Below are 26,824 nucleotides of genomic sequence, written 5' to 3'. Positions count from 1 at the left end.
CTGTGTGCCTAGGGGATGTACTCTTGTACCCTTGTTATTGGTATATTATTAACTCAAGCATTTAAAGACTATGGTGCTTTTGATTTCTCTTATTAACAAATATTAGTATACAAAGTATGGTGTAATACAATAATTCAAATCATAAATTACAAAAAAAGAAATAAATGCAACCTTCAAGAATCAGAATTGTATGGTTCTGGTTGTTAAACGTATGTTGGAATGCTATGTAATTTCAATTATTTAGAACACCAGCTCAATGCCAACTATAGAGATAAATAATGGGAAGACAACCAAAGAAAAAAGTAGGTACTATAGGCATTACTATTGACTTAATACAAAAATACACTATATCACCAAAAGTATTGGGATGTCTGCCTTGCTCTTCAATGGCATCTCAGTCTTTGTCCGTAGGGTTTAACATGGAGTTGGCCCACTCTTGTAGCTTTAACAGCTTAAACTATTCTGGAAAGGCTGTCTACAAGGTTTAGGAGTGTGTCTATGGAAATGTTTGACCATTCTTCCAGAAATGCATTTGTGAAGTCAGACACTGATGTGGATGAGAAGGCCTGGCTTGCAGCCTCCACTCTAATTCCTCCCAAAGGTGTTCTATTGAGTTGAGGTCAGGGCTCAGGCCAGTCAAGTTCCTCCACCCCAAACTCGCTCATGCCCAGTCATGTTAGAACAGGAAGGGCCAATCCCAAACTGTTTCCACAAAATTGGGAGCATGAAATTGTCCAAAATGTCTTGGTATGCTGATGCCTTAAAGAGTTTCCTTCACTGGAACTAAGGGGCCAAGTCCAACCCATGAAAAACAACCCATAACCTCCCCCTTCAGCAAATGATTTGGACCAGTGGGTGCACAGTGGGTTTTCTTTTACTTTTACTTTCAATGATAATGGTAAATAGGACAAATAGAAAGGGTGAGTATCCTTTACGGGGCACAGACAGCAATAAAAACTGACAAGCATTCTAATCCTTCTCAACTCTATGCAAAACGAAAAAAAAAAAGTTTTGACTTTAGTTATATTTTAACAAGCAGTACAAATGTATTACAGCAATCACTCTCCTTTGTAGTTGTAGGTATTGTTGTAAAATTAATTTCCAAAAGTCTGCAAAGATAAAAACAGCACCGATCTGTTGCGTTTTGTAGCTTGAAGCTTCAAAACCCTGGAGGAGAAAAATCAATGATTCTCTATGGAGATGGTTCACATCTCCACTCCAAGTCACCTAAAGCCAAACACCTGAAGCTCAAAAAAGTTCTGAAGCTTTTTTCGTAGCTTGAATCGGGGCAGCTTTGGGCGTTATTGGCGCTTTTGTATTACCATAGAAGTACATAGAAACGCGCGATTCGCACTCTCTGACCTCGCCTCAAACTGACGTTCCTCATACCACTGACCTGGCCAGAATGGACAGCTGGCTGTCCACTCAAATGCTACCTGTGTTGAGGCCTTAGATGCCAGAGGGACATGCCATACTAGACTCATGTCAATTCTAACTTCTTATTACTATACTCACACCCACTGCACGTGGGACCCATCATTACAGAGTCACTTGTTTTTCCCTGGGGTCCCATACCCCTACTGGACCCTATCAGACCTACAGCGTGTATATAGCTTGATGTTGGCTGGCCTGTTTCTCCTGACATTGCATATAAATTTACATTTGTTTGTGTCATTTTGACTCTTTGACCTTGTTGTTGTTACATATCTGTTCACTGTATAAACCATGCTGGAATAAAACCCAATAAAGTATTTTGAAACAAAAAAAAAAAAATGTAAGGATTATATGCTTTGCAGTGCCTGAGGATACAGAGGTCAATGATAGGCTTTTAAAAATGTTTTTCCACTTTTTAGGAATACTGAAAAGTGTAGGTGTCCACAGCCAGGTAACAGTTCTATTTTAGGGATGGGCAAATGCCTCCCCACCTTTCTTGGCAAAATATCTTATCCATAGTCTCATATGTCTTATTCATTGACTACATAAGATTTATTGGTTATTGGAACATGTAATTGCTCAATTTTTGTGAGTAATATTTCTGCATGCAGTATTCTTGACGGTGATCATATGTTTCCTTATAAATCTCACTGGAGCAGTTGGAATAAAATAAGTGAAGCTGGTTTAATGCAGCTCAAGGATTTGATGGCACTGAGTTGACACATTATGCTAAGGATTACACCTCTAAATGCTCTAAATTTTGAGATGACTGTCTGAGCATATAATAATGAGAAGGCAGCCAGCACATACACTTGCATAAAATAAAATACCTTACAAATCCAGCCTCTCAGTCACCCTATTAAAGAGTTACACATCATAAAATCCATCATCAGTACTTTTCCTAGCCTTCCATGAAAAGCATAGGAATTGACTGGGCATTTCACCTTTCAGCCAAATCAGATACTACGCTCTGACAATTACAATTAGTTCTGATACAGTTCCATACAAAAAGACAAGGGGCAAAGAGGGCAAACACAGCTGCAGGGTGAGAACCTTCAATAATTATGTGGAATGCACAGTAGCCCAGTAATTCTGAATATTTGCTCGTAAAAAAAATAATAAAAAGAGAGAGGGAAGCACCAGGCATCTTGCACTGATAAATATTGTTCTGCTTTTATATAAAAAGTATACATAGGATTTCATATTATCAGGACAAGGGTATGGAGGACTGTTCCAACCAAAGGCTGTGCATTCTAGCAGAGCACTCATCACTCGGTAGCCAGAAACTGTGATAATGATGTCAAATATAAAACAATAAAATTGTACTGGAGTCAGAAAACGTGACAAACCATTGTTCAGCCACTCTCTGCATGCCATTTCTGATAAGGTGTGGCTCAAAACGCATAAGCATTGATGCGCAAGAAAGAGGTAATGGTGCGTCTTATAACATGGGAGGCTTTTTGCATCCATTCATCATTATTACGTTCCCAACATAAATTATAATGCAATGGATTGTTCCTTACAGAAGTAGTCACATCAACCTCTGTGCAAGTTTAAGCCACACAGCTCATTTGCTAACTGCCAGTGTTCACCACAAAATTTAATGAAACTTTTACTAAATTTACCACCTGGTTGGTAAAATAGCCATTATCTCGCTCATAGCCCAGTAGAATTATGCTGTATCAGTTAGAAGAATCTGGACTAGTTTCCTGCTTGTTCTTTGTGAGCTTCACCTTGAGAACTGTGAAAAAATCCATCTTCCTAAGGTTTATTTTCCAAAAAGTTAGCAGATGCTGCTGTTTGCTGACAGATAATATGCTGTATGTTATTTTTAGTTACAACACATGCTGGCTTTCAGGTTGCAGCAATAAAATGTATTATTTTTTATGTCTCAGTTAATCAGATGCTCAGATCCCGAATCACCTATACTCTCTGAAAACAAACATTTAAGCAACTAATAAAAACATACAACCGTACACACATATATTTGATCTTGGTTTGTATTTTGTTTTATATATAATGTTTTCTGGGTGAAATGTGCATTAATGCCAAGCATTTGTTGTATTTTCACGCTCAGTCTAGAAATAATACACTTGAGCATCTCAGTCAATCACACAATCTGTTCCCTATGCACATTTTGCCAAGTCAAATTTATAACATATATATTCTTACAATTATTTAAATATATATTTTCGATTAGTTTACCACTGTTGTTTAGAGACCCTTATTGACTCATTTATGCATTTTTCCAAAAATTGTATTGGAAAAAGAAAAGAAAAACACAACATATTTCACTCTATACCCCATATGTTAAAAAAAAAAAACCCTAGACTACTCAAAAAGTAGCCTGTGAACAGGACAGGGAAACAAATATGAAGAAACATGGTGTCCTCCTGATATGTATCGAGAAATTCAATTGAAATTATAAACTGTAGCATCAAAGGTATTTCTCCAAACAAGAAATGCGTATGTAATATTCACTCGCAGGGGAACATGTGAAGTAGGTATTATGTCAGGACTTAATCAACTGCTGGTGCCACTGTTGTTTCGCGGACCTCAGTAATTAGTTCTACCTGAATCTGGCTGCTGAGAGAGTATTAAGGTCCCCCCCTACTAAGTGCCTCTCGGACCAGTGTTTTGCTTTCTGCCAGATACTGCTAGCCATTATCCTGGTCATGCTCCTGCCCTGTACCCTGCTGCCTTGTACCTGCTCTCCCTTGTTCCTTATCCCAGTTTTTGTTCTCCCTTTCTATTGGCTCCTTGCACCTCCAGCTTTCTCTGCTTTTCTCTGTTCTCCATTTACATATATTGTATATACTTAGTTGTTTGTTAGTTATTAGAACATTTTAATGTCTGGCATGTTTCTGGGTTCCTCTTCTTTAGTAAAAAACTTGAACCACCCATCAAACATAGAACATGTACAGTTATATTTGATGCTATATAGCTTTTGTTATGTATAGTCTGTTTTGTAGATGCATAACTGTACATGTTCTTTTTTTTTAATTAAGGTTCAATATTTTTCCCCGAAAAAGAGGAAACTCAAAATGCATTGGACATATACATTAAGATAGTGATGTTCTGTTGTTGTTGAGGTCTAAATTTAGACCACTGAACTATGATATGAGGCAATATTTAACACTAGATATTCAGCCTGTCAGTCTGTTTTAAATGTTTTAACGTTGTTATACTAAAACATGTTTTTTTTTTGTTTGTTTTTTTAATTTTTTATTTAAATGTATGCAATAAAAAGACAATACAGGGATCACAAACAGTACAATGTAACTTCCATCATGAATCATAAGGTTACAGAACACAGAATGTTAGAGGTGGCGGTCTTAAACAATGTTATTATACAAGTCCTATGTGAAAAGGGTAATTAAACCGTATTGTAATCCCAAATTTATAACATAGGGAGAGTGAACACCGAAGACCCATAACCATAGTACCAGGGGTGAGGGGAAAGTCCTGCCAGGATCTCTAAAACATGTTTTATTACTGATACGTGTTCGTATTGGTGCCTTTAAAGCCCCATACACACACGATAAAATTTGTCTTTGGATATATACAGTGCAATCTCTACGTATCCAAAAAAAAGTCTGCACCAAAACAATTACATTTAATTCTGATTGTTTGTGATGGTGCCTTAAAAGTCCCATACACCCACTATAGAATTTTTCTTTGTATATACAGTATGCATTGGCATCTCTATCTCTCCAAAATGTGCAAGCCTTAAAATAAAACAATCAGATTTAAATTGTATACCTCAGCTGCAATGCCAAAGTTGATAAGGCATTTCATATAACCCCCACAAGCACACCCATTAGTCTAGGATCTCTAACACAGGCAGAGCATCATATTACACTGAAACAGCTCAGGATAGAGCAGGAGGTTGTAGAAATTGTATTAAATCCTGTTGACCCAGGATCTGCACAGCCTAATAATGAGCCTAGTCATAAAAGACTAAATGGCTGTTGTAAATGGTATGTAAATACACATCCAGGTCTGTTTTCTTAATTATCAGAACAAAAATGTAGTCATATTCTTCAAATCTCCATAAGTCCCTCTATGAAGAAATCACATTCCTAAATTTAGACATCAGATATGCCTATATTACATGGTGCAGAAGGCAAATGGGGCATATTTCCTCACCTAAGGGGGATAGGCATCGGGTGTATATCATGTTTGATATCTATCAAACCGTGATTTCTTTCTATTCAATAATACAGTATGTTGATTGTCAAACCTTTGTCATTTGGTAATATTGCTATAGCACCCCAAGGTTTTTTGATTCGGAGGGGGTTGGCTTAGCAACAGCCTAAAGAGGATCAACAAACAACTGCTATTGTGAAAGCCAATGACTCTTTCAGATTTGACTACAGATGACCATATACTGCAAGATTTCTCTTGTTTAGCCTTGTGGATTGCAGGATAAACAGTACGGAAGGATAAAGCTCTCTTGTCAGCTACTGTGTTTAGACAGCCAGCACAAGAAGCTGTCTGAATATTGAAACAGTGGCTATATATAACTGTTCAGGTGTTCAGTCAACAATTCTGCAAACAGCTACTTCAGTTTTGAGAAGAATGCATGTTGGGTGAGATGGTGTTGTCAGGGCCACCCATGGCTCAGATTCTGGCCAGTCCATCAGGATCTGGCCAAATTCCCTCTTTGTATGGTCAGCTTTACTCTGGAGCGAACTGGATTCTGCACAGGAACCAAAGACCAGGCAAATTTGCATTTTGGGTTTGGTTTGCATATTCTCTGGGGCCAAAATCACACTAGAATTGCATAAAAATGGTACTGGACCCTTTTCCAAATGGCACCACTCTATGCTACATTGATATAAATGGACACCATTGAAAACAATGTGATTTCGAAAGTCGCTTCTAAAATCTCACTATTGTGAACCAGGCATGAATGCTCTAAAAAGAAATTAAATAAACTTGCCTCTTTGAAAAAAGCTAACATATTTTAAAATTTGTAAATTCCTATCTGAGTGTGGTGATGGGTGTCATAGATAATGCTGTAAATGGTACATCTTTACAACAAGCGTTGATGTTGTCCTGTAAACTGGAAAATCTCCATGCAGGGTGAGGCAGAGTGAAATCATCATATTCTGGTGGTAGCGGTGGGATAGGAGCCTTCTGCCATAACATGCAAAAACACAATGTACTGTGTGAAACCTGAGTCCGCTAAAAAAAAAGTCCCAAGGGTATCAAAAATCAGCCTTACCGCACAGCCATCTGACAAATTATAGTGTTCAAATATTCAGTTTATGCACCCAGTGTTGATGGTAGCCTTTGGAAGCAAGGTATCTATAATACTGAAGAAAGGAAAGACACTGCTCCAGGTGTATAGTGTGTGGTGATTGCCAGGAGATAGGATACCCAATAGAGTGCTGGCCCCGGCCCGCCTCCGTGGGAACACTTGTAGGAAAAGAAATAGCCGCACATCCAGGGATTCCAATAGGTTTCAAATACCTTTATTTTCAAAAAGTTGCAAGTGATGACACCAAAGACACCAGCATGAAGTCTCATAGACGCGTTTCACACATACATCTTGTGCTTAATCATTACGGTATCTATAATGTTTTTCTGTGGCGCTATAGTCAAACATTTTTAACATCAGTTTCATTGCTAGTTTCCCTTTTTTGATGCTGATGCTCCCGTTAACTGACCCAAAAGTATTAGTTGTCTCACTAATCTTAGGCTCCATGTACACGGGACGCTGGAAATGGCCGTTTAGGAGCAGTTGGGCGTTTTTTTTAGAAGCCCCTGAACCCATCTACATTTTATCTTATCTGTCCATGTACACCAGGTCGTTTACAGTCATTTGCAGGCAGTTGCGTTCAGGGACTGTTTTTAGAACGCAATTATTTGCGTTCGAACGTGTGTTTCCCGGCGTATCAAACGCACAAACGCGTCCGAACGCGTCTGAACGCGATGACCCGCGTTTAGCGTTCGCGTTTTTCCATTTTAAAGGGGAATAATTTTTTTGACCTCTAGGAACGCTTCTAAACGCAAACGCTTGCAAACGCTGCTAAACGCCCGCTAAACGCGGGTACAAACGCGACCGAACGGACGTTTCAAACGTCCTAAAAATTCCAGCATTCAAAGGGACTTTTAACAACATCCCGTGTACATGGAGCCTTAAACTTTTCCCTATTTTATATTCATCAGGACACTTTTTAGCAAAGGAGGAGGTGTGTGTGGGGATCTTAGTGGGGATACTTTTTCTCTGATTTGCCATTGAAAGAACCTTTCGAGCATATAGTAAGAATGTTGGAAAATGTTGGTGGATTTTTCACCATAAATTGGATTGCAGAATCTATTCCGATGTCAGCAGAATAGATTTTAGAAAGTTTACTCAACTCTAACTGTGATCTGTAAACATTCATGTATTGATGAATACAGACCTATTATTCACAGCAGAACATCCCCACAAGGTACATTTTCTCCAGACATACTATTCTGAATAATTGCTGGAAAGTTCAACTCCTCTTCATCTGTTCTCATAACAGGAATAGTAATGGGAGATGATTTTCTCCAACTGGAAAACTACCTGTCTGTGAACTAATGCTGCAAACGTTCCTGTCAAAGCTTCAATATGTCTGCGAAGGTTCTCAAATATCCAGGCCAACCTCTCCTTTTCTAAGGTCCCCAAAATATCTTTTCATCTATTTTATTTTCTCCAAACATGCCATACTACAGAATTGTAAAGAGCTGGTACTCAGCCTATATTATATGCCTTAAAAATAAAGTTTTACAATAGCTGAAAAATTATTAAAGAAGATTTTGATAGCTTGGATGAATACCCATTTCAAAGTAGCTGATTGCAGAAGTATATAGTATTATTTTGAATTGATTCAAAAGTCATAGTGATTCTTAATAATAGTTACTAAAGAGAAAAAAAGTTCCTTAACCCAAGTAGTATCTTTGTAATTCTGCATCTCTACTTTTTTTTTTTTTAAATAAATAAGCTTGCACTTCATAAAATATAAATTGTTGAACATTGCTTGTAATAGGTGTATATACTGTATACTTGCAGTGTACATACAGGAACAGTATTTTCATTAGCAGCTAAGGAGTTACTGTCATAATGTCTAGGCTGCTAGTCTTTCATGAACCATAGCTCATGCCAGAAATAGTCATTGTAATAAGCTTGCTGCTAAAATGCCTCTTAATATCATGCATAGAGGATGAGTGGCTCTTGTCATGAATATTTTTAGACAAATTAAATCAGAATTCCTTGCCAGCTCCAATTACAACCTGTCACTTCTGTCTGGGCCCGGTGGGACTGTGTAGGTGTGCGAATGGATTCTAGAAAAAATTCCCTTTGGTGCAGTGATATTCATGGGCATGAGTGTTAGCAAACAGCAATTTAATACACAGTGACAAATTTTGTGTCAGGACAAAGCCTCTTGTGTTGCGGCATACAGTGCTTGATCTCTTTTTTAATAACTGGTCCTCACTGTAATGTGCTATGTTGATTGACACTGACACACTGAATTTAATTTCCAATTGTTGAATATTCATATAGAATTAATCACAGAGGTTCTTTTTTTACTTCATGAATAGAGCTCCACAGTCCTATCTCCGTAAAAGTACCTTTGGTTCAAATACAAAACAAAATAGTATGTTATATCATGCTTCCTTGAAATTAACAGGACCAGACAAAACTAGTTAACAATTAATACATAAAGTGGGTATAGAAAGTAATCACATTTTGTTGCTTTACAGCCTGAAATGAAGACAGACACAGTTGTTTTTTTCCAGCTGCAACTTATAACATCCAAGTGAAAGATATAACACCAACATGTCAGAAAAAATAAAAAACGGAATCACTGAGTTGGAAAAAGGGTCACTCCCCCCTCCTAAAAATGACTTTTAAACTCAATCAAGTGTAGCTAATCACCTTTTTCAATGGCACACAAAGCCATTTGACTTTCAACTGTGATCAGCTGTGGTCATTTTGATTAGCTAAGCATGAAATGAAGGTATTTTTAGTACAAAACAGACTGGATCAGGACGTTGCTACAAATTGGATGAAAGAGCCAGGAGGAAACTGGTCATAGAAGCAACCAGGAGGCCTACAGCAACTCTAAAGCAGTTTCAGGAAGTTATGACAAAGAGTGGTCATTGTGTGACAACAATTTGACTATTTCCCCACAAATGTGGCTTGTATGAGAGGGTTGCAAGAAAAAAGCCAATCCTCAAAAAAGGCCACATGCAGCTATGACTGAGCTTTGCCAAAACGCACCTTGAAAATTCTAAGGCCACATGAAAAAAGGTGTTATGGTCAGATGAGACTAAAATTGAATTATTTGGCCTCAACACCAAACGATATGTCTTGCGGAAATCCAGTACAGCTCATGATCCAAATAATACCATTCCTATAGTAAAGCACGGAGGTGGTAATATCCTGTTATGGGGGTGTTTTTCTGCAGCAGGGTTTGGATAGAAGGTAAAATGGATGGGACAAAATACCATCAAATTCTTGAGGAAAATCTGCTGCCCTCTGCCAGAAAGTTGTCAATGCGTAGAAGATTTACCTTCCAACATGACAATGACTCAAAGCACACAGCAAAAATGACCACACTGTGGTTGAAGGAGAAAAGAGTGAATGTCCTTGCATTGTCTAGTCAGAGCCCAAACTTTAACCCCATTGAAAATCTGTGGAATGAATTGTAGACTGCAGTCCACAAATGGTCACCATCAAATTTAACTGAATTTGAGCAGTTCTCCAAAGTCTAGATGTGCAAGGTTAGTAGAGACGTATGCCAACAGACTAAGGCTATAACTAAAGCAAAAGGTGGTTCAATAAAATACTAACAGAAGGGGGGTGATCCTTTTTCCAACTTAGCAATTTTGTTTTTGAGGTTTTATTTTCTGACATATTGGTGTTATATCTTTCACTTGGATTTTATTAGTTAAATAAAGCTGGATAAAACAAAAACTGTGTCTGCTACATTTCAGGCTGCAAAGCAACAACATTTGATTCTTTTTAAGGAGGATGATTCTTTTCTATACACACTGTATTTTTTTTTTTTTTTTTTAGAAACAACAAACTTGCCAATTGATTTATTTATTTATTTTATTCTTAACTTGCCAGATTATTAGTACTGACACAAAATAACTGCAAATGGTAAATGTCAACTACATAGGTAGTAAGCACATCTCAGATCATCTTGTTTTAAGTGACAGGGCTCATATAGTGCTCTGGCTTTGTGCACATATCTTCTTTTTAGTTGTCAGGATGCAAAACTGGGCATGCATTAAAGCGGTAGTAAAGCCTATAATAAGGCTTACCTGTGGGTAAAATGAATATCTCCTAAATCTGCACAGTTTTGGAAGATATTCACCCTGCTTGCAGCCGCTGACGTCAAAGGCGCATGTGCCCTGAAGGTCTGGCATCCATCGCCAGATACTGTCCTGAGTGGCTGTTCTGGAGCTGTAAGTGAAGCTAAACTAAGCTAAAATACTCACCTCCACCTTCCAGTGGTGCACGGTTACATGCCACACTAGCTGCTGTCCTCTTCTCATGGGGTACATCTGGGTGCTGAATTTTCAACCTTTGATTGGCCAGCTGTGGGGGTGTGTACAGGAGTCAATCATTCCAGCACAGACAGAGCATGCCGGGAATGCACACAAACTGCTAAAGCACAGCTTTTTGTACATTGAATAGAAGACTGCAAGCAGGGAGGTAAGTTTGTGTTATTGCAGAAGAGACATATTGGGATTTTAGTGGGATTTAATGGGATTTTAGTGTGTGTGTGTGTGTATATTTTTTTTTTTTTTATTATACTATTAGGATGGGGAACAAGATCTCTTATAACCTTCCATTAGAGAACTAAGGGATAGGATACATATCACTATCTCTCCTGTTAAAAACAAAAATGTGTGGTGCCTTGGAGATGGAGGTTCAGCCAGAAAACATAACAAAGGGCAAAAATAGATGTTAATAAAAACCCCTAAAATTTTAAGATTAGGGCACCAGAATAAAGTTGCAATTGCCTCTTTAAATTATATAACCAACAAACTGCAGTTCTATATTAATAAAATGAGCAATTACTGTGGCAGTATTGTAAAAACTTCACCATTGGTTGGCCAATGCCACAGAGATACTGCAGAGAAGGTGAATGTTTACCGAATCCATGCATCACCCCAAAAGAAAAGAACAATAAATAAACGGTGCAAAAAACGAACACAAAAAAAAAAAACTCAACATGTTTCGCTCTATCAAATGAGCTTTTTCAGGAGTAAATAAAGTCTAACTGAGCACCAAATCAAACATAAAGCACATGGCAAAGAAATATAAAAAAATGTATTACCGCTCACCCACCTCCTCTTGCCCTATCGCCCATTCACAGAACTTGTATTACTACACTCCCACAATGCATTGCATTCTGGGAATGGAAATGGGAACAGTTGATTGACAGGATTCCACCGCCCATTCCCTGAAATATGGGAAAATAATTTCTTTCTGTGTGGTGAGTGACTGGTATCCCCCTTCCTGATATCAGCACTGTTTTATTAAGTATGTGCCTCTCCCAACCCAGATCTGCCCCCCTGAGCACCCACCACTACCACAAAAACTTACCTGTGGCAGCCTGAATCAGAATTTTCTACCAGAGACAGGAGATGTCACTGATCATAAAGATGAAAATTGCAGGGCTCTGGGGTAAAGTACGGTAACATTTATTTTTGATGCATGACCTGCAGTTTCAAAAGGAGGATGGGGTGTAATAAAATAACATGCCGGGAGATGGGCTTAAAATACTCTTGATAGACAGATTTTTGTTTATGACCTGTATAAGTGTCTAGGCCAAAAATAACCAAAGAGATTTCAAGATTTATACAGGCTTGGAATATGTATTAAGGTAGGGTTCATAAATTTAAAATTCATTTTATGATAGGCTGTTTGTTTCCACAGCACACTGATGCTGCATTGCTTTGCAGTAACCAATATTTCTTCAATAATAAACTAGCTTGCCCTCCGCTATTCAGATTAGTACTGGCAGGAGTCCATAACAACTAAGTGGTCAGTCTACATAGAATCAGTTTCACTGTCAAAATATTCCCTTTGCGCATCTTTTCATCTCATTCCACTTCTTTCTTCTATTTCTCTTTTTCTGTTGCTGGCAATCTATCAGCAGCCAAGCCGTGTGTTGCTTTTAATGTTTATGTTTTGATCTAGCGTGTATATGTTAATCTCTTGGCTCCAGGAAAGACCTGGAGATTTCTGCTGCATATTTCAGCCTCCAGTAGAGAGGAAGAATCAGGGACTGTAGGTGGAAATACTGAATGTTCTTTTGATAACTTCACTTGTGATTTACTCTTGGGGCATTACCACAAGGACTACAAGCAAATTTAGCCCCAATGCACATTCTTTACATGTCTTTCCTCTATTTCTTCTTACAGTTCATTGAACTGATGGGAGAAAGCTCAGATGTTGCTTCCTTCCTCCATACTTATTTGGTGAAGTCTGCAAAATAAAAGCTGTAGTTCTTTCAAAATGCTATCAAGCACACAAGGAAAGTCACATTATTCACAATTTTGGCAATCAATGTGGTCAATCCATAACATTTTAATCCCTGGTTTGATGAGAAGTGATATAAACATACTTTTGTGAATAAACATCAACAATAAAATATACCCTTGCAGTGCGGTCAACCTTTCAATCATTACTGTGCATAACACACCCCCTTTCAAAAATAACAAATATAAGCAGCTGCCTCTTCAACCAGTTGAAGAACAGGCTTTTTCTGGCACTTTTTGTTGACATGTGAAAATCTGGGTTTTTTTGCTAGAAAATTAGTTAGAACCCCCAAAACATTATATACTTTTTTAAAGAGGAGGCCCTAGAGAATAAGTTACATAGTTACATAGTTAGTGAGGTTGAAAAAAGACATCAGTCCATCCAGTTCAACCTATGATGTGTGTGTGTGTTTGCTTTTAACCGTACATTGTATACCCCTGTATGTTGTGGTCTTTAAGGTGTCCATCTAATAATTTTTTGAAACTATCAATGCTCCCTGCTGATACGACTGCTTGTGGAAGAGAATTCCACATCCTTACCGCTCTTACAGTGAAGAACCCCTTACGCACTTTAAGGTTAAACCGCCTTTCCTCAAGTTTTAGTGAGTGGCCACGGGTCTTATTGTATCTCCTTTCTCTGAATAGTTTGTTCCTTATGCTCGGGTCGCCAGTACAGTATTTGTACATTGATATCATATCCCCCCTCAATCGTCTCTTCTCCAGAGAGAATAGGTTCAGTGCTTGTAGTCTTTCCTCATAGCTGATGTCCTCCATTCCCCTAATTATTTTTGTTGCCCTTCTCTGGACTTTCTCCAGTTCCAGCACATCCTTCCTGAGGACCGGTGCCCAGAACTGGACAGCATACTCCAGATGTGGCCGGACCAGAGTCTTGTAGAGCGGGAGAATAATCTCTTTATTTCTGGAGTGAATCCCCTTTTTTTATACATCCCAGTATTCTGTTGGCTTTGCTTGCGGCGGCTTGGCATTGCATGCCACTGCCAAGCCTGTTGTCTACCAGTACCCCCAAGTCCTTTTCCATCCTAGACTCACCCAGAGGTTCCCCCCCTAGTGAGTAGCTTGCTTTCTGGTTTCTGGCCCCCAAGTGCATTACTTTACATTTTTCAACATTAAATCTCATCTTCCATGTAGTTGCCCACCCCGTTATTTTGTTCAGGTCCGCTTGCAAGGTTTCCACATCCTGCATAGAAGATATTGGCATGCCTAATTTAGTATCATCCGCTAATACTGAGATTGTACTCGATATCCCCTCCTCCAGATCATTTATGAATAAATTAAACAGGATTGGTCCCAGGACAGAACCCTGGGGGACCCTACTTTCCACACCCGCCCAATCCGAGTACTCCCCATTAATCACCACCCTCTGTACTCTCCCCTGGAGCCAGTTCTCTATCCAGGTACTCACCTTATGGTCCATACCTACCTTCCTTAGTTTGTACAGTAAGCGTTTGTGGGGAATGGTGTCAAAGGCCTTTGCAAAGTCCAGATACACCACATCCACAGGCTTTCCTTTATCTAGGTGGCAGCTCACTTCATCGTAGAAGGTTAATAGATTGGTTTGGCACGAACGATTTTTCATGAATCCGTGCTGATTACTACTTATAATACCGTTTTCATTACTAAAGTCTTGTATGTGGTCCCTTAACATCCCCTCCAAAATTTTGCAGACTACTGATGTTAGGCTGACCGGCCTATAGTTACCCGGGATATATCTCGGCCCCTTTTTAAATATTGGTACCACGTTGGCTTTTTTCCAATCAGCTGGCACCATACCCGTCTGTAAACTATCCTTAAAGATCAAGAATAATGGTCTGGCAATCACCTGGCTGAGCTCATTAAGAACCCTCGGGTGCAAGCCATCCGGTCCCGGGGATTTATTTATGTTAAGTTTCTCTAGATTAGCTCTGAGTCTATCCTCTGTTAGCCATGGTGGCACTTCCTGAGGTGTATTATTTAGTTCGGCCTTACAAGCAAGGTTCGTGTAGCCCCCCGATTCCTTCGTGAAGACTGAAGAGAAGAAATTATTTAACACTTCCTCCTTTTCTCTGTCCTCAGTGGCCATTTTTCCTTTATCATCTTTTATGGGGCCAATGTGCTCTGGCCTCGCTTTCCTACTGTTTATATACTTAAAGAACTTCTTGGGGTTCTTTTTACTCTCCTCCGCTATATGTCTCTCTTGTTCTATTTTAGCCGCCCTGATTTCATCTTTACATTTCTTATTACACTCTTTGTAGTGCTTAAATGCTGCCAATGACCCCTCAGTCTTGTATTTTTTGAAGGCCTTTTCTTTAGCTCTAATATACATTTTTATGTTGGAGTTTAGCCACCCAGGGTTTAGTTTTGCTCTTTTAAATTTATTTCCCTGTGGAATGCACTGGCCCACCCCCTTGTTAAGTATGCTCTTGAAGCACTCCCATTTTTCCTCCGTGTTCTTTGCTCCCAGGGTTCTATCCCATTTGATATTTTCTAGCAGCGAGCGCAGTTTAGGGAAATTGGCTCTTTTGAAATTCAGTGTCCTTGTATTACCCTTGTGTTTCCTATTACTGTAATTAATACTGAAACCAATTGACCTATGATCACTGTTCCCTAAGTTGTCCCGTATTTCTATATCCATGAGCAGGTCTGTATTGTTGGTAATCAGTAGGTCAAGTACCGCATTGTTTCTTGTCGGTGCATTCACCATCTGACCCATGAAATTGTCCTGCAAAACATTTAGGAACTGCCTAGCCTTGGCTGAGTGCGCGGTTCCTTCTGCCCAGTCTATATCCGGATAATTAAAGTCCCCCATTATAATGACATTTCCCATCCTTGCTGCCAATCCTATCTGTAACATGAGGTCCGCCTCACCCTCCTCGCTCTGGTTGGGGGGCCTATAGCATATGCCCAATATTACCTTCCCCACCGTGCCTTCCCTTTGAAGCTCTACCCATAGGGATTCTGCCTCATCCATAGCTCCATTATTAATATCATCCCTCATATTTACCTGTATACTGTTCTTAATATACAGACATACCCCTCCCCCTTTTTTACCCTCTCTATCCCTGCGAAAAAGGGAATACCCATGAATGGTCGCCATCCAGTCATGAGAGCTGTCAAACCAAGTCTCAGTTATCCCCACAAAATCTAAGTCCTCCTCAAACATCAGCAGCTCCAGCTCTCCCATCTTGTTGGCCAAGCTTCTGGCATTGGTATACAAACCTCTTAATTTTGACTGGTTACATATATCCTCGTTTGATGTTTTTAGGCTGCTCTCTTGATTTTTCCCCGTACCCACCCTGGGTTTAGGAGCTCCGAACACCTACCGCTAATGCCCCCATTTCTGCCCTCTGAAACTTGCTTTCCACTGGCTAATTCTACATCTGTACCCTCCCCCCGTCACCTAGTTTAAAAGCCCCTCTAACTTTGTGGCCATCCTCTCACCCAGTACGGCTGCACCCTCCCCATTTAGGTGCAATCCGTCCCTACCAAAGAGCCGGTGGCCGATTGAGAAGTCGGCCCAGTTCTCCAGGAACCCGAAACCCTCCTTACTACACCAGCTCCTCAGCCACTCGTTAACTTCCCTAATCTCCCGCTGCCTCTTTGGTGTGGCTCGAGGTACAGGTAGTATTTCGGAAAATACTACCTTGGAGGTCCTAGTCCTCAACTTAGCGCCTAAGTCCCTGAAATCGTTTAGGACTCTCCATCTTCCTCTGCCTATGTCATTTGTACCCACGTGTACCATGACAGCTGGGTCTTCCCCAGCCCCACCCAATAATCTGTTCACCCAATCCGCGATGTGCCGAACCCGAGTGCCCGGCAAACAACAGACTGTTCGGCGCGCACGGTCTTTGTCACAGATTACACTGTCTGTCCTTCTAATAATTGAGTCCCCTACCACCAGCACCTGTCTTTCCTTTCCCTTTCTCCCAGCCTCACTGGAGGAGTTCTTCCCCTGGCAGCTAGGGGCGTCACTCTGCTCCAGCAATGCTGGTCCCTGACTGGTTTCCCCAACATCACACAACGGGGCGTATCTATTGGGGTGCTCCAACCCAGGATCAGCCTCCTTGCCTTGTCCCCTTCTACCCCTCCTAACTGTCACCCCTCTACTCTGCTCTGATGCCTGCACCACCAATACTTCGCCCACCTCTGTGCAGACCCCTGCCTGCACCTGACTGGTACGATCCTGGCTCTCCTCCGGTATGGACATTCGTCTGAGTGTTGCCAGCTGCTTCCCTAGATTCAGGACCTGAGCTTCCAGGGAAGCAACGTGCTTACATTTTGTGCATTTGTATTCGCCCTCGATCACATGTCTGAGGAACGCATACATATCACAAGATGTACACCGAGTCGCATCTCCACACCCGCCGGGCATTGTACCTACTAATCTAATCTAATGGGGATTCAGTGATTTAAGTCTATCCTATGTGGCTATTTCCTGGCTTCCTAACGCTACCTTCTCAATCTCTGGTATTCCGCTCCAGTCGCACAGCCCGGTCAGACGCACAACACTCAGTCGCACAGCCCGGTCAGACGCACAACACTCAGTCGCACAGCCCGGTCAGCCCGGTCAGACGCACAACACTCAGTCGCACAGCCCGGTCAGACGCACAACACTCAGTTGCACAGCCCGGTCAGACGCACAACACTCAGTTGCACAGCCCGGTCAGACGCACAACACTAAGTCGCACAGCCCGGTCAGACGCACAACACTAAGTCGCACAGCCCGGTCAGACACACAAGACTCAGTCGCTCAGCCCGGTCAGACGCACAACACTGAGTCGCACAGATATTCAGGTAGCACTAGGTACTCACAGATACTCAGGTAGCACTAGGTACTCACAGATACTCAGGTACTACACTACCCCCTCAGTCACCGTTCAATCTAAAGCACCAGTCTTACTTACCTAGTGTGTGTCCCTTTAAGCCTGTCACTAGCAGTTCCTGACGGTGAGTCGGTCAGTCTCCTCTCAGCACCCCCCTCCCTCGGTCAATCCCTGTCAGCTAGTCTCCTCTGCTCCTCTCTGTGGGGAGGGGGGGGTTCCCGCACGCCGCCTGCAACAAGGGGGGGGGTCTTAGCACCGGATGCCGCCGCTGCAACAAGGGAGGGGGGAGGGTTATCGGTCCGCTCACCGCCCGCTTCCTTACGGGGGGGAGGGGGGTTCTAGCCCGGACGCCGCCGCTCTTCTGAGGGGTGGGGGGGTACTCAGTCCTTCAGTCCCTCTTAGTCCTCCTCTGCCGCTGCTGCTGCCGCTCAGATGATCCTCCCCTTCAGTCACCAGACCCCTCGGTTCCCCGAGATCTCCCGCACCGGCTCCCCCGCAGCACCTTCTCCTCCTCCTCTCTCTGCACGCACGCACACACACAAGTCCTGCTTCCTGCTTCCGGTTTCTGCAATCTCCTTCCTGCCGTTCACCGTTGATGGTTTCTTCAAATGTTTTATGTTACCCGGTATTTTTCAACTGCAGTTTTTGGGATAAAAATACACTTTTTTTAAATTTAATGCAAAAAAAAAAACCACTATACTTAACCCAATTTTTTTGTAAAATATAAAATATGATGTCACGCTGAGTAAATAGATACCAAACATGTCAGGCTTTAAAATTGCACACGCCGGCACAATGCCGACAAATGATGTAAATTTTACTATCCATAGGCAATGCTTTAAATTCCTTTACAGGTTACCACTTTAGATGTACAGAGGAGGTCTAGTGCTAGAATCACTGCCCATGATGTGTCGTTTGCAGTGATACCTCACATTGTAGGACGATTGCAGATTGTGTGTGCTTGGGCCCCTGAAGCACACGTTCCCCTAGCACAGGGGGACAGGGGCACTGTAAATCCTTTTTTTAATTAAAAATTTTTATATATATATATATATATATATATATATATATATATTACACTGTTGCTTAAAATTTGGGACAGTGGCACAGGAGAGCCCAGGCCAGCGGTGGAAGCCATCGGGAGAGGGGGTGGTCCCCTCCCGCTGCTTGAAATAACAGCCATGCAGCTGCTCAGCCGTATCAGTTGGTATCACAAGAGAGCCGACAGTCAACTCTAAAAGATGGTACCAGGGTATACCAGGCATGACTCTGGTACAACCACTCAAAGTCAAATGACGTACAGGTACGTGATTTGGCAGCAAGTGGTTAAGTGATTAACACCAAAAGTAACTAAATATAGAAATACAAGGTTGGGCACTACTAAAATATACAAAACAAATCAATAACACTCATAAATTCATCATTCCAATATATGGTTCTTATTAAGTTTAGAAAAAAGTCCAAAGTCTCCAAAAGCAAACCCGGCAACACCTATTGTTGATATCAGCTACTATATTTCTTCTTATTTCTTCCTCCATAGAATTCACCATTTGTACTTATAAAATGCGCGCTCACCACAAATTTCGAACCCCCCCCCCCCCCCCCGGTTAAGGCAGGTCAAAAAAGCTTTTCCAATATACTCTCTCAGAGTGGGTTTAGTTTCTTCTCTTTCCACCAGCTTTTTCCATTGACTCCAAAACTCAGCCACCAACCAAGGAAAGGATTAGATCATTGCGTAGTATTTAATAATAAAACAAATGCCATAAATAAAAAAACATACAGACTGCTCGCATTTATTGGTGCCCTTAGACCGGCACCAGTGCAAACAGCCTTGTTTTATGTTCGCTCCGCCCACCCGCTCGCATGGATCGGTGTGCTTTCCAAACACCAGACGTAGAAAGCGGATGTGAAGTCACGCATATTGGAAAAGGTTTTTTGACCTGCCTTAACTAGGAGTAAAAATTTGTCGTGAATGCGCATTTTATAAGCACAAGTGGTGAAATCTATGGTGGAAGAAATAAGAAGAAATTTAGTAGCTGATATCATCAATAAGTGGTACTGGGCTAGCTGTTGCACTTTGGATTGTTTTCTAAACTTAATAAGAACTATTTTTTGGAATGATGGATTTATGAGTGTTGTTGATCTGTTTTGTATATTTTAGTAGCACCGACCCTTGTATTTTTATATTTTGATACTTTTGTGAATATTTTTTGTCAAAATGCTTGCAAATGAGTTAATTAATATACTGATTAGCTTTCATTTAGAGGCTTCTAAAAAAGTTAAACTCCAATCAAAACATATTTTCGTTTTGGATACAGTGAAGAAGGATTAGAAGTTCTTGCAGGTTTTTAGTGCTGTCTGTGTTCCCATAGGGGACATTTCTCCTCACTTTCTGAGGGGTCGTTGGCAGAGGAAGTCAGCAAAGTCTCATTAATAGGATACGGATAGCAATAAAAACACATTATTTAGCTAAATGTAAAATATTTAAAACCTCTGTCTGTTTGTTACTGCTGTATATGCCCCCAATAAATAGTTTCAAACCCTGTGTGGTCACTGAGACAGAACGTGAAGTTCAACTTACCTAGTAGAGGCAGACATTATAACCCATTACTGCACTACCCATAACTAAGAGTAACATTTTGTATGGAGTATGGTTTTTAATTGGCACATTATTAACCACTAATATATTGTTTTGCATTAAGGGCAATCATTTCTTAAAGCAGAGATATACTTACCTTGAATCCAGCAATGTGCCGTTCCTGAAACTCACTGCCTGGCCATTGACATCTTTGGGTGGCAGGCTTCTGGGTCTCGTTTGCCAGCTGCTGTCACTGGCCGGGACAAGCTAACATGACTCCCAAGTATGCACAGGAGCTCCATCAGATTCAGTAATGCCGAATTTGTGCAGTAAGCTGCGCTAACTCAGCTTACTGTACAGGAGTGGACAGGCAGGTATGTAGCTTCAATGCAGAAGAGACAAAGTATGTATTTTATTCATTAAAAATCCTGCCTGTCTGCCCAATTTCATTGTGGAGCCTAAAGTTCTACTTTAAGTAACACAAAAATGAGAAATTAATTTGTTCATTAGACCATGAATGCCACCATTCCAAAAAATCCATGCTTCCCCTTCCATCAGACCTGTGAATTTTAACTCAATTTTATAAGCGTTGTCTTCTAGTTCACTCCGGTTATCCTTTGCATATATTAATTTGTAGAATGAAGCATACACTGAAAGATGCAACTCTAAGTAGATCATAACCTTGGTGAGATAGTGTCTTAGATCCTGGAGTCTCCCATGGACATAAGGACCATATGTGTGTTTATGGTGATGGATAACGCCTACAAAGAATAGTAGCTATAAAAACCAAGCAAGAGGTGCTAGGAAGAGTGGCCAGTGTACATGGTATAGGAGCAAGGGGTTGCAATGAAGCCCTCCCTACCTTTTCCAAGCCTGAAAGCTAGGGAACACCACAACCCTTGCTCCTGCACTTCTGAGAACAGTTAATTGTCCCTGATTTTGAGGGACTGTCCCTGCTTTGGAACAAAGTCTCTCTGTCCCTCTTTCCTGCTAATCTGTACCTCATTTTGGTCTGATCTATATAGTTGTAAATAAAATACACTATTTATCTTTTAAAATGTATTTCCCAATGCTAAACCTTTCATCTAATTTCTAAATTGCTGCATTTGTGAATTTTAAAAGCCAATATAAAGGAATAATATAATTCTCCCTTAAAAGGGGGCGTGGCAGGGGGTGTGTTTCAATTTCAAATAGTTGGGAAGTATGCAGTTATAATGATATAAAGTTGGATTTTAAAGTAAGCAATTTTTTTTTTTTTTGGAGAATTTAAAGTAGTATGTGTACTGTATTTTATGTTGGATGTATGATGTAAGTTTATTAATAGGGTTCACCAAAGACATATTTTTATTCAATTATTCAGGTCTGGCAGTGCGGGGGCAGTATGGAAGTTCTTCCTTGTTCAAGAGTTGCTCATATTGAACGAACAAAGAAGCCTTACAACAATGACATTGACTACTATGCAAAGCGTAATGCTCTACGAGCTGCTGAAGTGTGGATGGATGAATTTAAGTCTCATGTCTACATGGCATGGAACATACCCATGACGGTAAGCAATATTTATCAATGATTTTGCCTATAATTCTCACCTTTGAATTGTTTAGGAAAGTCATCAAATACTCTAATAGGCCAGTTACAATTTAAGTAATTCACATGATGAAAATATAGTTTACTCTTAGTGAAAAACCTTATAAAAATATGATTTGTGGTTTCAGAGATATAGTGACGTATGAAGATATGAACTATTGCTATAAATGTTGAGCTCTGTCCTATCTCTCTCCATCCCTATTTTTGGCCAGTGAGGCCACCCATCACATTAATTGGAAGGTGACCAAGGGTAGGAGGGAGCACGACTTTTTCATGAAAAGTCAAGGCTTTTATAAAATTTCAGCTGCCTGTATCTCTGGATCTATTAATCATTTTGACATTTATTCTTCATTGTTAGGCAATCTCTGCTTATCTTTTTTTTTTTATCATATATTAATTTGGAATAGCTTAGCTTTGTGACATTTTTACTTTAACCACTTCACCTCCAGAACAATTTTTAATTTTTTTTTTAATAAACATGTTAAAATCTAGCTCTTTTCTATAAAATAAAATAATTTTTGGCTAGAAAATTACTTAAATCTCCTAAAACATTATATATTTTCTGAAAGCAAAGGCCTTGTAGGATGAATAATAATAGTTGCAATTTTTAATGCAACAACATTGTTGTGTGACTGCTTATTAAAATAATATTTTCAGCAAAATATACATTAAAATTACTTTTATTGCAAACAGACACATAACAATCTTTTAAATTCAATCAATCAAAGGTTTGTTTGTATAAGATAAAACATGGCATGGCATCAAGTAAATAGGTACCAAATATGTCAAACCTTGAAACTGCATCTGTCTGTGAAATAGCAAAGAATGACAGTACCGCAAGTTATCAATAGATAACCCCATTAACCACTTCCCAACTGCCCACCACAGATATACTGCAGCAAGGCAGGCACTATGTGCCAGATCACATACCTAGTACATGATCTGACACTTCTGGGTCTAGGGCACACACACGTGCCGCCGGCGACCCACTTCCACTGTGATCACACACAGCAGGAGCCCTGTGGTGGGTACTGTGGACTCGATGTCCACTGACACCCACTGGTTGTATACTATGCAGATAGAACGGCGATCTGCCCATGTAAACAAGGCAGATTGCCGTTCTGTCAGTAGGGAAGGTATTGATTTTGTGTTCCTGCAAAGCAGGAACATGTATCAATGCCTTCCCATAGTAAAAACCCCCACAGTGAAAAAGCACAGGCTAAGCACACAATTAACCCTTTGATCGCCCCTGATTTTAACCTCTTCCCAGCCAGTGTCATTAGTACAGTGACAGTGCATATTTTTTAGCACTGATCACTGTATAAGTGTCACTGGGCCCCAAAAAGTGTCAAAAGTGTTCGATTTGTCCGTCGCAATATCGCAATAGGTCGCTGAGTGCCTCCATTACTAGTAAAAAAAAAAACTTTATTAAATTAATAAAAATTTCCTATAGTTTGTAGACGCTATAACTTTTGTGAAAACCAATCAATATATGCTTATTGGGATTTTGTTTTACACAAAAATATGTAGCAGAATACATATTGGCCTAAATGTATGAAGAAATTAGATTTTTTCAATTCTTTATTGGATATGCTTTATAGAAGAAATAAAACATTTTTTTTTTCAAAATTGTCACCCTTTTTTAGTTTATAGCACAAAAAATAGAAACCTCAGAGGTGATCAAATAGCACCAAAAAGGCTCTATTTGTGGGGAAGAAAAAGGACATAGATTTTGTTTGGGTACAGTGTTGCATGATTGCGCAATCATCAGTTAAAGTAACACAGTGCTGTATCGCAAAAAATTACCTTGTCATGTAGGGATCTTCCAGAGCTGAAGTGGTTAGATGTCTTTTTTAGACCATAAGTTTATAGGTAACTACTAGTGAGGTACCTAGAATTATATCTCTCACTCTAACATAAACGGTGATTCCCAAAATGTGTTGTATAATCTCTGTTTATACACATGTGTATGCCCTACGCATGTGTTTGAGTACGTATGTATGTGTGCATGGGGCAGTAAGGGTGCTTTTAATTTATTTTATAATTTTTTTAATTTGTTAATACTTTTTGTTTTGATGATTTTCCCTTTTCTTTATTGCTATCACAAAGGGGCTAACAAGTCCCGCTTCATGATAGCATTTGGCAGGTGACAGGTACTCTTTATGGAGAGATTGGTGGGTTGATATTTGAAAAAAAAAAAAAAAAAACACCAATGAATTCAGTTATGTATCTATGAAAAAAATCATGTTATTTAAATGTAATTAATGTAAGTATTTGACTTGTTGTAATGCCCTTTAAAGCAGCATTTAGACTGGGAGAGGATGAGGCAGCACTTGAAGTGTACTGCATTCACATCTGCTGATAAGGAACGTGCTAATAGGAAGTGACAACAGAGCGGTGACCTCATCAGTATGTTGTCATTGTGGTCAGAGACTGAGGGGCAGGGAGGCTACATTCCTTAGCTGCAGCAGAGGGAAATCAGGTCACCAGGCTAGGTTTTCTGTAAGACAGTGCTGTGCAAATAACTGGACTGGATGGACAGAAATTCAAATAATTTAGCATGAAAGATAGCTCCCATGTATGTATTTCATGTGTATAATTACCTGTTTCCCTTGCATTCAGCTTTGACAACAATAAAATCTTATGACAGGTATGAAGTGCAGATACATGAATCTAATACCTGTTAGCAGCTTTCAGTATCTTTTTGTTCAACGATTTGCCAGGTTGTTTTGATGAGCAAGGCTTCAGCATTCAAGACAGCTTCACTACCTAGAAGGACCAGACCTTTATCCAATCAGAACAACCCAACTGACTATCTATTAGGGCAGGGGTGTATCATGAAATAGCATAGCATAGCATGTGCAGGAGAGGAGTATAGGGGGTATGGTGGTGGGTAGTATGTGCAGGAGAGGAGTATGGGGTGTATGGTGGTGAGTAGTGTGTGCAGGAGAGGAGTGCAGATTTTTTTTGCAGTGGCTAGTATGTGCAGAAGAGGAGTATAGGGGGTATGGTGGTGGGTAGTATTTGCAGGAGAGGAGTATAGGGGTATGGTGGGGGGTAGTATATGCAGGAGAGGAGTATGGGGGTGTATGGTGGTGAGTAATGTGTGCAGGAGAGGAGTGCAGAGTTTTTTGCAGTGGGTAGTATGTGCAGAAGAGGAGTATGGACTGTATGCCAGGGAGTAGTATGTGCAGGAGAGGAGTGCGGAGTGTATGGAGGTGGGAAGTATGTGCAGGAGAGGGGTGTGGAGTGTATGGCAGTAGGTCTTATGTGAAGGAGAGGGGTGAGGAGTGTATGGAGGTGGGTAATATGTGCAGATGAAAAGTGTGGAGTGTACAGAGGTGGGTAGTATGTGCAGAATTGTGTCAGTAGGGCAGTGAACGGTGTCAGCAGTTCTTTATTTTTATTATTTTAGTTTTTTATTTTACAATTTTTTTTTCATTTCATTTTTTATAATGTTTTTCATTTTTTCTAAAATGTTTTTTGGGGGCCAGTGGATAGTGTCAGTAGAGCAGTGGACGGTGTCAGTAGAACAATGCACAGTGCCAGATTTTTTTTATTTTTATTATTTTATTTTTTATTATTTTTTTACATTTCATATTTATATTTTTTTTCAAAATTTTATTAGATTTTTTTCACAATGCTTTTGGAGAAGAATGGACAATTGGATGGTGTCAGTAGGGTGGGAGGTGTCAGTAATTTTTTGTTTTTATTATTTTATTCTCTATTAGTTTTTACAATTTTATGTTTTAACCATTTTTTAAAATGTATTTTAATAGTTTATTTTATTTTTTTAATAGTTTTTTTTCACATTGCTTCAGGGGCAGGGCAGTGGACCTTGTCTGTAGAGCAGTGGATGGTTTCCTCTGCTCCACATCCTTACAGTTTGCTGCACGGTTTGAAGAGTGGGGCCAGAGAAGGACACAGGGGGGCAGTCTTGAAGATCGATGCGGGCAGTTACAGGCACTGATCTCCCTATAAACCTTTCAATTAAGCAGCTGACAGCCATTTGAATGAGAGTATGAGAAGTGGAGAGGAGGAGCTCTCCCTCCTGCGACTGTCAGCTGCTTAATAAAAGGTATACAGGGAGATCAGTGCCTGTAACTGCCCGCACCGATCGTCACGACTGTCAGCCAGGGACGGCTCATCCATAGGTGCAGGGTAGGTAAGAGTACAGTGGGCCCCCCCCCTCATCCCTCGGGGCCCATGTGCAGAGCTGCTGTTAGAAATCACAGGGCCCCATACAGCCTACCTGGCAGGGCCCCCCCAAATATATCAAGACAATATTTTCACTAATACACTAAAATCATTATTAGTGGACACAAACATAACAGAGAACCTGTGTGAACTAGCCCTTTTTTTTTATTGTTTTTTACATTTAAAAAAAAATACATTTGTTTTAAAAAAGGTTAAAAATGTGTACAGTTATTTTATTTTCCATCTTTTTTTTAATAAATTTTTTACAATGTTAGTTTATTATTATTTTTTTTACAATGTGTTCTTTTTTTGCAGTGCAGGGAAGCCTGCAGTGCTGCGGGAGGGGGGCAGCACAGGGAAAGAGGGGCACACAGGGAGGGGGGTCAGAAGCAGGCAGAACAGGGAGGGGGATAGATGTCGGAGAAGCAATTACAGGAACGATGCCCTGTGTCTGTGCCTCTCTCTCTCTCTTCCTGGCAGGAAGGGGGAGAAACTGTCTTTCAGTGGCTGCGGAGAGCCGCACGGGGCTTCTTTCTGTAATTGCCCCCCAGCTCGACCGCACCGATTTCCCGTGCTGTTCCCTCCTGTGTGCAAGGACTGGTTGTCCCCCTATCAGCGGCTCTGCCCATGTGCAGTGTACACCCTGCACCCATGGATGATACGCCACTGTATTAGG

General features: G+C 40.4%; 1 protein-coding gene across 1 annotated transcript in view; it reads left to right on the top strand.

The window, feature by feature from the left end:
- The window catches only part of GALNT9 (polypeptide N-acetylgalactosaminyltransferase 9), a 450,947-nt gene that overhangs the window by 381,941 nt on the left and 42,182 nt on the right, over positions 1-26,824 (top strand). The window contains exon 7 of the mRNA XM_082253021.1: positions 21,728-21,913. Within this exon, the coding sequence (XP_082109147.1) occupies positions 21,728-21,913 (186 nt within the window). The remainder of the gene's footprint in view (positions 1-21,727; positions 21,914-26,824) is intronic.

Source organism: Pelophylax lessonae, assembly GCF_965119305.1.
Source record: "Pelophylax lessonae genome assembly, chromosome: 1".
NCBI classification, from domain to species: Eukaryota; Metazoa; Chordata; class Amphibia; order Anura; family Ranidae; genus Pelophylax; species Pelophylax lessonae.
Note: the sequence above shows the minus strand (reverse complement) of the source record. Positions and strands in the feature narration are given on the sequence as shown.